Below are 15,339 nucleotides of genomic sequence, written 5' to 3'. Positions count from 1 at the left end.
GACAGTCTTCGTCGTGTCGCTGTAACATAATTGGCCTACAAATGTGGGCACAGGAGGATGCGGTTCCTGAATTTGGACACAGCTACGATACCGGACACTGCTTCTTCTTCTTTGGGGTTTAACGGCAGCTGGCATCCTTGTACATGCAGTGCTGCCATCTTCTGTTTCAGTCCGTTATTACACTCTTAAATCCTACTACTTATTCCTGCGTCTTTTGGGATTTTGCAAAGCTTCAAGCGATGAGTCGACTATTAAATTAGCCGTCTACGATTTTGATAGTCGACATAATTGTGACTAGTCGACTAATTGTGGCAGCCCTAATCTAGGGGCCACCATATATATTTATAGATATTGGGTTGGCATTCTCTCAGCTTTAAAATCACTCTGGGTCCTTGGTTAGCTTTGCATTAGCATGCCCCTTTGCAGTTGTTTGCAAAGAGCGGAAGTTCAGTTAGCAGCATAATGCAGTTTTTCTATCATGGCCCCTGTTGCAATTTACAATCACATCATACCTCAACATCACTGAAATGCTGAAATTAGGACCCTAATAGAGCTGTTAATTAATGAATGCCAACAAACCTCAGTGAATGTAAGTAATGCTGTAAAGAAAAGTGAGCCAGTAGTGCTCAACAAAGATACAAGGGAATAATAAAGTTATACATAAAAAAGACTGCATCAAGTTATTGCTACTGACGGTGGTTCTACGAGCTACTGGATCATGAGGTGTACCAAATTTTATTTTTTACATGACTGTAAAAATGAGTATATAAACTCAAGTTTTTGCAGTTTGCTCAGGATAATTCAGACAGTTAACTCATTTGTTTTCTTTCCTCATATTTATTGGACAGTAATAGATTGGTGACAAAAGCCAACAGGATGCTGAATACAAAATTACACACAAAGGTAACAAACAGCTTCCCAGACGTGAACCAACAATCTTAGCATGTCAACAGGAATGCCATTGTATTTACACCAGACTGCATTTACAAAGAAAAAAAATGATCCGTCAATTCTGTGCTCATAAATTAAAAAACAAACAAAACCCCGAAACAAACAAAGACTATTTACAGTTTACATATAACACACATTTAATACTGGTACAGTCTTGCCACAGAGTTAACTGTCTTTTCAATGTCCAGATATTAATTTACAATGTTTTTACATGTATGTTGGAATGCTTCTCAGTTTATTTCTGTCAGGATATGTCTCTTCAAATTTCCTGGTGTTTTGTCATTTCATGACTTCCCTTTGATCCTGGCACCCTTCCCAACCACTTTACCTGGCTCTTTCTTTAAGTCTCTTGGAACAGTGCCAACTTTCATTCCCAAGTCCCTGATATGAACTCTAACATTCGTCAAGTTCCTCTGCCAAGCAGGGTCCATCTTTATGTTCTTAGTGCATTCACCTTGGGTGACACAGGGATTAGCCTCTCTTTTTGGTGCTCCACTGTTGCTGCCCATTCTCTTTATTCCTTGACATTCCCATGTGGTGGCATCCACCCTGACATCCGACTTTGCAGGGCCAGAGATCCCAGCATTCTTACTTCGCAGTCGCTGGGGTTCCCAAGCACTACAGTCAACTGCAGCAGCTGGGTTTGTAGAGTCCAAAACCCTGTTGCTTATGTTTCCTTGATTTTCCCGTTTCCACACATTAGCATCCACTGCACCATTTGAATGAGTGGGAGTGGAATTCCCAATGTTCTTATTCCGAAGTCGTGGTGTTTCTAATACTGCTGTGTCCAATTTAGCATCAGAAATCCCAGGATTTCGACTTCGTAGTCGTTGTGGTTCCCACATGCTAGTCCCAGCCATCACATCAGATTTGACCGAAGTGATTTGGACCGTTTTATTGCCTTGCTGCGGTTGTTCCCACAGGTTTGAGTCCATCTTAGAGTCCGGATTAGCAGAACCCATGACCTGAGGATTCTTAGAACGCTGTCTTTGTGGTTCCCACAGGCTAGCATTCAATGTCATGTTTGGCTTAGTGGTTGAAGGACCCACAGCAATTTTAATTCCTTGCTTTTGTGGTTCCCATATGCTGGGATTTAGTTTAGTTTCTGCCTTTTCTGCTGGAGTAGAATATCCCAGGTTTTTAAATCCCTGACCCCTGGACTCAGTCTGGCTCAGCACCACATTTCCCACCTTAGGACCAGCATCTGGTCCATGTTGCTCTGGGGATAATGGTGGTGGAACACGCTGCAGCGGTCTTGGTGAATGTGGTGGAGATGGAGTTGGTGGTGGCGAAGCTTCCAGTGAGTCCCAGCGACTATCCACAAACTCCACTGAAGAGCCTAGCATGCCAGCCAGCTCGGGTGTGGCCTCCACCAGCTCCAGAGGGTCTTTGACATCTGGCCTGAAGGAGGCCAACTCCTGTTCATCAGGACCTGTCAGGAGCTGTGACAAGGATGCCTGCCGGTAGAACTCGTCTTCAGGGATGGACTGGACGTTGAGCTGTGGGAAGAGGCGGCGAAAGGACCGAGAAGTCATCCGAAGGCGACCCAAGACATCTGCAAGAAGGAGCCAGTTCCTGGGACTGGAGGAAACAAGAAGGGGAAATGTACAGATCAATTTCAAATGGTGTTTTAAAAGGCTCATAGAGTGATAAGTTCGATGTCAATATATATATATATTTTAATTTTTTTAACACATTGAACAGGTTCCTATGATTTGAACAACTTGAGTGAGATTAGTGCGTGTAGCCCTAATTTTGTCCCTGTGCTTTTGGCCTCTTGGAGCAAAATAATAAGAATTCAGGGGTGCCAAAAGGTTGATCCTGTTCATCTGGACATAAGTGTTTTCAGTGGGAGAAACTTTTCGTCACTCATCCACGTGACCTCTTCAGTCTCAGCTGACTGCAGGTTTCCCCAACCTTATAAACAATAAGCCGTTAAACATTTCATTCCCCACTCCCACTGAAAACGCTACGCCCCGATGAACAAAATCAACCTATTGGGATTTTCTTACCCAGAATGATTGAGCATGCATCAAGACAATTCAGGGGTGTCTCGATACTTTTCCATGGTACGCTATCATGTCAAAACTTGAGGAAAATTTTTTGTTTTATTGGTAAAAATCTGGTCAAGTGGCTTGAATATGCCACTACAAAAAGTTGTCAAACTTGCAGCTCCCGCATTAGGCTTCCACTACATGTAACAGTTTTTAAGAACACATGTATCGTGTTTAACAAGTAAGCAAGTTAATTTTACTGTGTCACTATTGTGCAATTTTTTACACTGACACAATCTCCCAATGCATCCTGATTGGCCAGTAATCACTACAACTGAAACCACTAAAAGTGAAATGAATTCTACTGCAGTTTCACAGGGCCCTATCTTGAGAGTACCGCGCGTGAAACCAACAATCCAGTCGTGACATATTAGTGAGTGTTCTCTACTGCCGCATAGTGTACATTGAAAAAATAAGACTTCAGGTTTGAAGAGGTCTACATTGCCCATAATAAAACCCCTCACCCACTCATTGCTGCTCGAGCCCATAATTTAATATTGAACACTTTGGGCTGCTGTATAATGACTGCAGTGGTGCTTGACAGATTATATATTATATATTCAGCTGAGGCAAAATTTTAAATTTGGCTTCCACGGATGCCAAAGAGGGAAGAGGAAGGTGGGAGGAAAAAAGAAGGTGACAGCTCCTCTTTTATATATTCTGCTGTAGCAACTGAAAACATCAATGGAGCTGTTATTGATTCACAATGTCTGTCAATGTGTGCGCGTGTCAAGGGCAGATTAACACACACACACACACACACACACACACACACACACACACACACACACACACACACACACACATTCAGTGCCATGGACAAGGCCACATGTTGCTTTAAAGCCAGTTGCTGCCTGAATTTTAAACAGCTCGGTGAAATGTGTGTCGCTGCCCGGTGGCCTTGTATCCAGGAAGAGCCATTAATACAACATCAGACGGCAGAGAGGAAAAAAGAGAGTGAGCGAAGAAGAGAAAGAGAGAGGCGGAGAAAAGCGACAGGGGAGGAAGACGGAGTGGAAGCCAATTAGCTGCGTTGCCACAGCGATGCAATCCTCGTTAACGACCTCTCCGTCTGTCCTCCCTCTCCTCCGCCGAGGATCTTTTTTCTCTCCTTCTCGCACCACCCTTCATCCATTCTCCCTCCTCCGCTGCTCCCTTCTTTCCTTTCCGAGCTGCTTTCCGCCGCCTTAATTGGTGTCTGAGTGTGTGCGAGTGTGAAAAGACGTGTTAGAACAACACTGAGGAGGAATGTGTGAGTGTGAAGAAGATAAAATGAGTGTGAATAAGAAACACAAAGTGTGTACACAGGTGGGGTATTTGCTAGTCCCTCTTTCTTTAGTCACATCCATTTAGCACTATTTCCTGTAGCCCTTGGTCTTTTAGAATTAGTGCCTGTAGCCCTAATTTAGTCCCAGTGTGTTTGTCCTAGTTCTGTAGCCCCAATATTATTAATAAATTAGTCTTTGGTCTTTTTTTTTTTTAATCTCAGGTTAGACTTACTTAACCTTGCTGCTTTAGTTTGAGTTTGTTAAGCCCAGTTCTCCTGTACTATGTAGTCCTTAAACCTAATATTTGGTGTTTCTTTTAGTCTTAGTCCTTTTGGTTATACACGGGTTAGTCCCCGTTCCTTTAACCTACATTTTTTTTGTCCCTAGTCCTCTTAGCTTTCTACCTAATATACTTAGTTACGTTTCTGTTTTCTTTACCTCCTGTAGTCATTTTTTTGTCCTTTGTCCTTTAACTCTGTCACAATCTGCGGAGGCAGACCGTGCGGTGGTGTGTGTGGTGGACCCAGGTGCGAACACACGAGAGTAGACTGGAGTAAACTTAACTGAAAGCGAGCCTTTATTGTGGCTGGTGACAAGGAGTGCAGACAAGGCAGAAAGGCAGTGACAAACTAAACTATGACTAAACTGGGAAAGTAAAACAATAAAAAAAACTATGAAGACACAGGAAACCATAACTATGAATACGAAGACTGGCTGTGACAACATGGAGGGTGGGAACACAGACGACGCGACACAGACTATATGAAACACAGAGACTAAATACACATGAGGGATGATCAGGGGAAGTGGCCACACATGGGAGCACAGCTGACACACATGAACCTAACGACAGGACAGGAGAATTGAAACTAAATACACTGACATTGAATACAGACTTTCAAAGTAAAACAGGAAACATGGAGATTAGACATGACATGAACTAAACATAACCACGCAGACATGACGCATGAACCAGGGAGACTTAGTACAGGGGGAGATGACATAAACAACTAAGGAACAAGACTAAACAGCAATCTAGAAATTAACTAGGTGAGCTAAACTAGGGCACAAATGAATACAAAAGATACATATAAGAACTCAAACACTGGGTCACAGACCTAGCCCATGACACTAACATTCAGTCCTGAATTTAGTTCTAGTTCAGTTTCTTACGGTACATGTTGTTTAAGCCTGTTCGATCCTTGTTTGTTTAACGCATACATTTTAAGTTCTCGTTCATCTCGCTTTGGCTTTTGTCTTAGATCCTTTGGTCCTTTTGGATTTAGCCCTGGTTCTTCTCATCCCAGCCTTCTTAGTCTTGGCCTGGATCTTTTAATCATAACCCTAACACACTTATGGCCCTTTTGTTTATCCTATTTCCTTTACTTCTAATTCCTTGACCCAGTGGTCCTGTAGTACTTCTAGGCATTTCATTCTCTGTCAGTGCGCCCCAGGGCAGCTGTGGCTACAATGTACATGTTGTTTTAGTTAGAAAAGACTAGGCTATTTTATATAGACATCCTCCATGGTTACACATGCATATATATTTCTATATCTATATCTATCTATCTATCTATCTATCTATCTATCTATCTATCTATCTATCTATCTATCTATCTATCTATCTATCTATCTATCTATCTATATATATATATATATATATATATATATATATATAATTATAATTAATTTTTTTTTTTTAACTTATGTCCCAGACACTAGTTTATTGAGGTCTAATTTATTTTATCCACCTAGTACCTACAGTAATAGTTAATCAGGAGCACCACTAATCCTAATCCCATTCTAATGCCTGTTAATTCTAATACAGTCGATCCAAGTTTCTGTTTCCGCTATTCCGATGTGTTTAATCTACATCCTTGAGTCCAAGATCTTTTACGACAACAAAATTTGACATTTGTCCCTTTTCTCCATCTTTTAGGCCCATCAGGTTTTATCCTCTATATCCACCTCGCATTGTTCTAACAAGCTTTAGTCTTTCATGTCATTTACCTCTTTTCCAACAATGAGCTGCAGGTGCCCAATAAGGAAACATTTATTTCATTTCCACCAACAAGATCTGGTGCCAGCACCAAAAAGCTGGCATGAGCATGACACCACAAAAGGCACACAGCTGCAACCCGCAGTTCCTTGTTCACATGGATATTTTCCCACCTTTATATGTAATGTTTGTTTCTCAGAGCTGTCAAAATGCAGGTTGATGTCAAAGGCATCAAGCCAGAGCTGGCTCTGCATGGACAAGTATACTGTGCTGGTGGAAAAAGCTACCTAAACTCTTGCTCTATTAAATCTGTCCTCATTATTAGATTCTTAAGTTGATATTCTGAGCATACTTGCTCCTGTTTTTGACCTTTACGTTCTGGTTATGTAAGCTTCTAAGAGGGACATAAGGACGGTGGGTATTTTGGACTTACCCTTGGGAAAGTGACACCTGGATGTTGTAGCAGGGAAGCAACGGTCGGTCGGAGAGTTCAAACTCAAACACTTCCCTCCTAGCACGTTGCTCCTCCTCCTCCTCCTCTTCTTCATCTTCTTCCTCCTCCTCTGGTCCCGGTGGATCAGCAAGGATATTATATACACCTTCTTCACTGGATGTCTCTGCACAAACAAGAGTCCACAACAACACATAAAAATCATCATCGAAGGTCCTTTTCTGCACTAGTCCCAGTTTTAGTCTGGCTTTCTTTCCCTATTGTGAGTTGCTTTAACACCAATGGCCTCCTTGTAAATACTCTGGGAGCTAGCAGTTTGACTTGGTCACCTGTGATTTCCATGGTTGATGCTGACGTGATGGCAAACAGCTGTCTACTGCTCACTACCATGTGGTCTTAATTCTTTAATTGTAACTTTCCAAAGACCATTAATTCTCGAGCCCCAAACCTTCAGTTTAAATTTCTTAGTCCTATCCTAAACTTCAGTTCAATTGTTACTGGACAACGAGCTGCTCTTGTATTTACACTTAATTCTCATTTAACTGTTAACTGAAATATCGATAAATGCAAATGTTTTCAGTACCAGTGTCTTAGAGTTGGAATCATTACACACAGGTTTAGTAGTTATGAGTGGTGTAATGGTAGTTCTTCTTCATTACATGGAGAAACCTTTGGAATGCAAGCATGCTGATCCACACAGGTATGCACACATGGGTATTCACAGACGCGGACTAAAGCTTTCTTGGCTGCTGCCTCAAAGCACACTGTGCGCTGTCTATCTTGCGTGCTGCACAATATCGTTTATTATTTAGTAAATATTGATATCTATGACTAGCTAGATTATTGTGATGGTGCTTTGTTTTCTCTATTATTATGTTGCTCTTTGTTGTTTGCTGTCTCCTCTGTTTGTTTTCTTTGTTTGTTTGTTTTTTTTTCTCCATACAGGTGACCCAGGAGTTCTTTTTTTTTTTTCTCTCTCTTCCCCCCCCTTCTCACCGTCTCTTCTCCCCTTTGGTTTTCTTTCTTTCTCTCCCCCTCTTTCTCTCATTCATTCCCCCTGTCCTATTTATTAAAAAAAAAAAAAAAAAAAAAAAAAAGGGTTAGGGGTAATTATATATTCCTAATTAAATTCATGGCAGTGCCTTTACTCTTAACTGGTTTAGAGGTTAGAGGTTAGCTCTAACCGGTTTTGTTGTAGTTCCATCAGCTGTAATTGAGTTTGCTGTGGTTCTTTTAGTCCCGGCTGGTTTATCAAAGCTTCCTTTTGTCCTGATTTTTTCTGAGTCCCTGGATTTTTTTTTTTTTTTTTTAACAAAAGTTCAACTGCATTTCTTTTCATCTAACTTTTGTCTTCAGCTGCAGGCCATGCAATTCCTTTAATCCTAAATTATTTATCTTTCCCAGCCTTCCTGCCTTTCTCCTCTGACGATGTCATTGGTGTGTATGTGTGTGCACGTGTGTGTGTGTTTGTGTGTAAACTAACCGCAGACTGAGCTGCCGTAAAATTCCCAGTAGATTCCCGGATCGCCCTCCGACCTTCCATGGAGGTCAGAGAGATAGTCTGCAGGGAGAGAACGGCAGAGTCAGTGGCTTTTGTGGCTGATCAAAGAGCCGACCAATCAGAGAGGATGAAGGCAGCGAGATGAAAACAATAGAGCCACACACAGACGCACACGCATAGACACGCACACACAGACTCGCACACACAGACCCACAGTGAAAGATGGGAAGAAGAAGATGAGTGTTTGTGTTCAGACGGTGCCGGCTCGTCGCCGCGGCGCTTGGCGCTGAGTAGACGGATGCTGGCAGGAGTGTGTGTGTGTGTGTGTCTGTGTGTGTAGCAGTAAGCTGTTCTGGGATTCAGTAGCCAAGCCTCATTAAACCCCTCTGGAGAGAGAGAGAGGGAAAAAAGGGAGATGGAGAGAGAGAACAAATAGAGGCAGGGAATGGTAATCAGACAGGCTGGCGAGCGCACACACTAACACACAGAAACACACACACTCAGGCTGCATCGCTTTCCTTTCTGTTTCCTCCTTGTTTACTCCACTGTTTTTCTCGCTCTCACGATATGTTTAATTCTTTGTTTTTTCCACTTTCTTTTGTTCATTTTTCTTCGGAGGACAAAGGACTTTTTATGTGTAAATTTTAATGACTTTTGTAAACACAGCGAAGCGCATCAGGACAGAAAATGGGAGCAAGTGGGACAGTCGGTGGTTTTATCCTGTTTTGTGGATCTGAGTGTTGACAGCTGGCAGCCTGACTGCTTCATGAGGTCCCTTCAAAAAGGCAAGCCTTTCAGAAATGTAGATTCTTGACTGTGACCAGAAAAAAGCAAGGAAAGACAACATATATGGTGTTCTGAGTGCACCTTATCGATTCATCTACAGTAGTTCCTGTTTCAGGACACCACTCTGTGGCTCTGTTATGTCTCTCAGCAAAGAAATTCTGACTTGATAATCGTTTATAGGGAACCTTACAGGAAAAGCACTGGTGGAGCAAGATGAAGCTATTTCTTACTAATAACTACATCCCTACAGTGAAGCATGGTGGTGGTAGCATCGTGCTGAAGGAATGGTTTTTGGTGACCGGGGCTGAGAAAAGATGAATTTAGAAATATACAGAGCGATCCTGAAAACCTTTTCAGGAGGACAAACGATCTCAGGGTTTAGGTGTACATTTTAAGACAAAAACAAACTGAAGAATACTGCCTGGCTTTACGAAAAAATTCATCACAATCTTGGACACGAACTCAGCTAGAGTCCAGACCTGAGCATGTGAAAACGTCTGTGTAGTGATGCTCCATATTCATAACTGGCAGAGTATGCAAGACCTGAAACTGTCACTGCCACCTAAAACTTTTAGTCAATTAATGGCTCTGAAAACTTAAGTCCATCTGACCAGATAAGAAAGTGACAGATGTCAAAACATTATCATCAGCAGCACTTGATTTATGTGTAAAAAACAGCAACAGTTAACAGACAGCACACACAAATGTTCTTCCTTCTCCTTATTGTCCTACCCTCCAGAAAGGTTTCCATGGCAGCGCTGTGGGTCATGTTGATTGGTGCTCGTCCTGAGTAGGAGGTCAGAGTAGGGTCAGCGCCACAGGCCAACAGGAAGCGCACCACCTCCACGTGGTCGTTTTCCACAGCGTCATGAAGTGGCCTGATGAGAAAAGAAGAAAGAGAGACTGAATCTGTCCTCATCACTTGAAGGACTTTTTAAAATCAGTTTCAGCAGCAGCTGTTGCTACCTGACTTTAAATTACTTTATTTTGTGCTTAACAGTTTCTAATATTAATGTGCTCACTGGAAGAAGACACATAACCCATTATATTCACATAACCTTATTTAATTTAGATAAGGTAGATAATAAGATGTGAATCTGGACTGGATTTGAGTTCTTGGACTAGCTCAAACATAATAAGGCATCTAAAACACTTCTGACTCTGTATTCACATGGACAAACAATAAAAGCAATTTCTAAATTTATAAAGGTTATTCATTTCTAAAATTTGGTTCAAATGTGATTAAGCCTGCAAAACATTTACGTTTGCTGCAAGTCCATCTGATTTTTCATGACCTCAGTTTCAGCTTTGTCCCCATTTACACATCTTTCATGAATTACCGATAGTGGATAGGATTCAAACATCCAGGAAACCTGTGCAAGAACTCATATTACACTTTAATTTTATATTTTAATCTAACAAATGCAGAAATCTCCTTTGATGCAAGGTACCTGGTTCCATCTTGAGCACTGCAGTTGACATTGGCTCCATGCTCCACCAAGTGGCGTACAATGCCCAGCCAGCCACGGGCACAGGCCTCATGTAGGGCACAGTACCCAGCATTGTCTCTATGGTTGACATCACAGATTCGCCGCTCGAGACAATACAAGACCACCTCCTGCAAATGTGGAAACAAATTGAGACCACAGTAAATTTTCCCTCCTGTCACAAACCCATCACAGAATATGAACAACTTTTCATCTTGCATTCATTCTAATGTTGTAATCCTTCTGCAATAGTCCAGTGTGCACAATTTTGGCTATACACGCAAGATGTTGTGTCAGGCTGCATTCACACAAGCCTTGAGACCTCTGTGAATACATCCCCTATGATACCCTGGAAACCACAGGTCACAAGGGGGAAAAAAGTGTATTTTCTTGCCAGTTGTTGTGTGGTTGCTCAGGGCCGATGGTAGTCACCACATGGAATTTGTTCTAAAAGGGATGCTGCATCAAAAACTTTCTAGTAGACTGCCATAGTCCTCTGCAGTTTGCATGGAAAATGGTGATTTGTCTACAAAGACACAAAGTTTGATACAAACCATAAAAGGGGACTAGTCACCTTCAAAGTAAAGGTTGTACTTTTTAAATTGTGCTGGTTGCAGTTGTAAGGCTCAACCTTACCTTGAAGGTGAATGTTTGCCATTTCTGTTTTGCTTTGCACTTTATCAGGTCTCACTATTATTTGGCAAGTAGCTGGTAAGTATTTGCAGACTGCAGCAATCTGCCAGTGAACAAAGCAATTTCAAAGAGCTTTTTAGTTCAGCATCAAATACCACCTTATGACTAATTTTACCTAGCTACTGCCAGTAAGTACTTGCCAACCATTCAGGAAATACAGATTTTCTCTTAGTGACCAGTGGGTTTCTGGCTGTTTTCTAGGTCTGTGTGACTTAGCCAAACGTGGCCACCAGTAGCAACTCTGGTTTTAGAAAGAGGTGATTTTTGGCTACATTTACCAACCAGTGCCACCAGAAAAATTTACTGTCTTTAAAAGATGTCCCCAAGTTAACAGTGCAAATGATAACTACAAATTGTACAACAAATGTAGAAACGTCTCAACATTCATTTCCATCTTCCCTGAATGTGACTTCAATTCATCATGGGAATATTAATTCTGTTAGCTGCACCATATGTTATCAATCCACAAACATCGTGCACTGTTGCTGGAACCAATCAGCAAATGACCACAAGAAGTTACTGAAATCCAGGAGAGAAAAAAATGACCTAAAAACAACAGAATGCCTAATATTATTTCCAAAATAAAGAAAAGAGTTTACTAATAAAATACATATAAAATTGACTTATTGTGAATATCATTTCCACTCTTTACTCATGCTGACTCCCCCCCCTTACACATCCCACTTGACCTTCTGCAAGAATTGCACAGGACTAAATATATATCACCACAAACACACAAAAAAGTGATCAGATAAACAATGTTTTGTTGGGTTAATGTGGTAATATTTAGTTGTCTCTATGTAGATGATACAGTCATCTATACAAACAATAAAACCAACCACCTCAATCAAATTGTCCTTAGCTCTAAAAAATATATAGTAGCCCTTAAAGACACACTTTTGTTTCACAGGGCTTTATTATTCCACACTATATGGAGAACATACCAACATGGAAACATCATGTTACAAGTAAAGAGCAGTTCCACCTTAAGAATATAATTAAAGCCTCACTGTTTCTGTTCTTCTATACGTGTGCACGGAAACCTGTGTGTTAATGTGTGTGTGTATGCGATGATGGATGATGGCTTCATATGCAAACTGAGCTCATTAGCTTCACTGCTGCACCTCAATGAGAGAGAGAGAGCGAGCGAGAAGCTAGGCGACACCTGTGAGCCCTGACAGGAGCCGTCACACAGAGCATGAAATATTCACACCATGTGAATGTGTGTGTGTGACCCTGAAAACCCCCCAAAACAAAACAAAAATCCCAAACTAATTTTCAAGCCCATTGAGTGAATTTGAGTGAAATAACAACAAAAAAAAAAAAGTGCTGTGATGTTTGTAACACAATGTCACAAATTCAAATTGATGTTACCTGAGATGACAGCCAGGAAAGCGGGACAGTAATATCAGCCTGCTTCCAACAATAGTTTACAACATATATTTACTAGCAGGTGGATATTTTTATCAGACTTTTCTGAATCAGATGTTTAATGTTAAAATTATTAAAAACAACAATAAAAATAAAAACCTTCATTAATCATCAGTTCAGCATCATTTAGAGGTAATTTTGGTAGTTGGCTGGTTTTCTTGGCATTCTGATGGTGAAGGAAAACCAAGAAGTCAAGGGAACGGGACCAAAGCTAAATATGGTCCAATATAATATTACACTGTCTGATACACTGTAGATAACTTTAAGAAAACCAATTATCATGAGGTTAATCAGAAAAAAAGGCTTTAGTTTGCTAGGGAACATACATAGACCGGACTCTCAAGCAATGGAAAATGTCATGGCGTTTGATGAGTTCACATTTAGCCTGTTCAGAGGTATGGGTGCATAAAGGTAAGACGAGAGGTGGATGAAGTGAAGCACCCATCACGCCTGTTGCCTAATTTACAAATCTAAGTGGGCAACAATATTATCTGTTGCATCAGTTGGTCAGGTCGAGGTTCAGTGATATTATGTGCACAAAAAATGACGTCAGCTGACTATCGGACTGAATAATCAACAGTTTTTTCCCCTGATGGCGCGGGCATCTTCCCAGAAAACAATGGCAGGATTCATCGGGCTCACACTGAGTGTTTCAGGGAGCATGTGACATCATTTTATATTTTATTTATTTTTTTACACATGATTTGGCCGGCACAGAGTTCAGTCCTTCACCCTACTGAGAATCTTTGGGATGTGCTGTAGAAGTCTTTATACAACAGTCTTACTCATCATCTGTTCATGTGTTCACAATCCTGGTGAAAAATTATGCAAAACTGGACAGAAGCTTATTGAAACGATGCCATGATGCACTTGTGTTGTCATCAAAGCTAAACATGGTCCAATATAATATTACACTGTCTGATTTTTTTTTTTCTTGGTCATGCAGTGTTTTAAAATGGTTCTGCATCTGATGAGTATTTTCATTTCCAATTATCATTCAAGAACACAGAGGAGCCTTTCCATTTTTTGTACAATCAGCAAAAAAAAAGAAAAGAAAAGAAAAACCCATTCACTTTACAGCAAAATTTCACATTTGAGAACAGAACATGAAAGCATCAGTTTTTTGCTTTGATTATGAACTGCAGTCATCTTGATCAACTGTTGCTGCTCTGAAATGCGGCAAAGAAAAGCTGAGACTCTTTACACACTTTTTCACTATTTCTGCACTTGCAATAACGAGACCAGTGTCTGATTTTTATCTCTTTTAACTGTTCCTTTCGGATCCAATTATTGCTTCGGTAATTTGAAAATATTGTTGCTGTAGATCGGTACACACGTGCGTTTCAGTTTGTGTTTAGATGAAGGTGAGACTTCATTTTTATGAAAAATGAATCAAACCAGGGAAAAAGAGGAATGAGTGAGTGGTGAGCCGAGGGCTAATTCAATTAGAGAGAGAGGGGATGTGAAAGGATGGGAAGCAAGTCTCTCTCTAATCTTTTTCATCTGGAAGCGGGGGATTAAAGTTCAAGGAAGGCGAGAAGAGGAGTGTGTGAATTAATGATCTCCGCTAAGAAAAAGAGTGAGTGAGGCAGAACAATGCTCAGCGGAGGAGGATGAATGGATGAATGTGTGAAAACGTCCAAGCGTATTTCGGTGTACATGTCTGATGTTCATAATGCCAAACTAAAATCTAAAAAACGAAAAGATTTTCTTTTAGCCTGACATCAAAGATAAAAAAAAAACATTTATTTTTAAAGCATTTTGATGCAACAATCCAGAAGCCATGAATTCAGTGATGTTTGTTCTTGTTCTTAGAGTTTATAATCAGAACTGAATTTACTGATGAGAATGACATTTAAAAAAACCACTGAAGACAGTTGGATACAAATATAACAAAGAATAACTGGACTGGAAAACTAGACTTACATGTCAGAGAGGAAAACTGGACTCAGATTTTCATGTAAGAGAGGCAGCAGTTTAAGCAAAGATGCCAATTCTTCAGACAACAGGGACAGCAAGGCAACAGACTTAATCTCTCCAACATGTCCTGGGTCTCCTACCAGTTGAACATCTCACCAAGGAGGCATCTACAGCTGGCTGTGATAAGCTTTCTTGTGGTCACTACTCACAGCTCATGTTTATGTTTGAGGGCAAATCAACCAGTAAATCTACAGCATCTTCACCAATCTGTCTGTCAATGTCTTGCTCGAATCTTCCCTCAATTATGAACTTCTGAACAGCTTTACTTCATGTGAAACTTGCTGTCATCCTGGAGTGGGCTTCATCCTTTTCCAGCTGAGAACCTCAGAATTGAATGTGCTAATTATCGTTCCAGCCACTTCGCACTTGGCTGCACACCACCTCAGTGTGAGCTAGAGGTCAAGGCTCAGTAAATCCAACAAAACCACACAATCTGCAAAAGCAGAGACAAAAGTCTAAGACCACCAACCACTGCGGCTGTACAGGACCCAAATATCCTGTGACAACAAGCCCGATACCACATACCCTTGAATCCCTCCCCACGGGATACCTCAAGGCACATGGCTGAATAGCTTCTCCAAGTCCACAACGAGGATGAAAACTGCATCTTTCCACCTAAAGTTGAGGATTGACCAATAGGTGAAATCTCACCTTGAGTATGCCCTGATGTTGACCTTCTCAGAGAAACTGAGGAGTGGGATCCTGCTGAAGGAGAACATCCTCCGGTTGCCTTTCTTA

The 15,339-nt window shown here is 41.1% G+C and overlaps 1 protein-coding gene across 1 annotated transcript in view; it reads right to left on the bottom strand.

Annotated features, from left to right (window-relative positions):
• Positions 1-827: 827 nt before the first annotated feature.
• LOC146547090 (BCL-6 corepressor-like) overlaps positions 828-15,339 on the bottom strand; it is an 82,895-nt gene continuing 68,383 nt past the window's right edge. The window contains exons 9-13 of the mRNA XM_085264154.1: positions 10,462-10,628; positions 9,743-9,888; positions 8,207-8,284; positions 6,706-6,889; positions 828-2,532 (exon numbers count right to left, since the gene is read on the bottom strand). Of these exons, the coding sequence (XP_085120280.1) occupies positions 1,236-2,532; positions 6,706-6,889; positions 8,207-8,284; positions 9,743-9,888; positions 10,462-10,628 (1,872 nt within the window). The 3' untranslated portion in view covers positions 828-1,235. The remainder of the gene's footprint in view (positions 2,533-6,705; positions 6,890-8,206; positions 8,285-9,742; positions 9,889-10,461; positions 10,629-15,339) is intronic.

Source organism: Mchenga conophoros, linkage group LG23 (genome assembly GCF_057382185.1).
Source record: "Mchenga conophoros isolate Kocher_MC1m ecotype Shallow Benthic linkage group LG23, M_conophoros_male_GT1.1, whole genome shotgun sequence".
Classification (NCBI taxonomy): domain Eukaryota; kingdom Metazoa; phylum Chordata; class Actinopteri; order Cichliformes; family Cichlidae; genus Mchenga; species Mchenga conophoros.
Note: the sequence above shows the minus strand (reverse complement) of the source record. Positions and strands in the feature narration are given on the sequence as shown.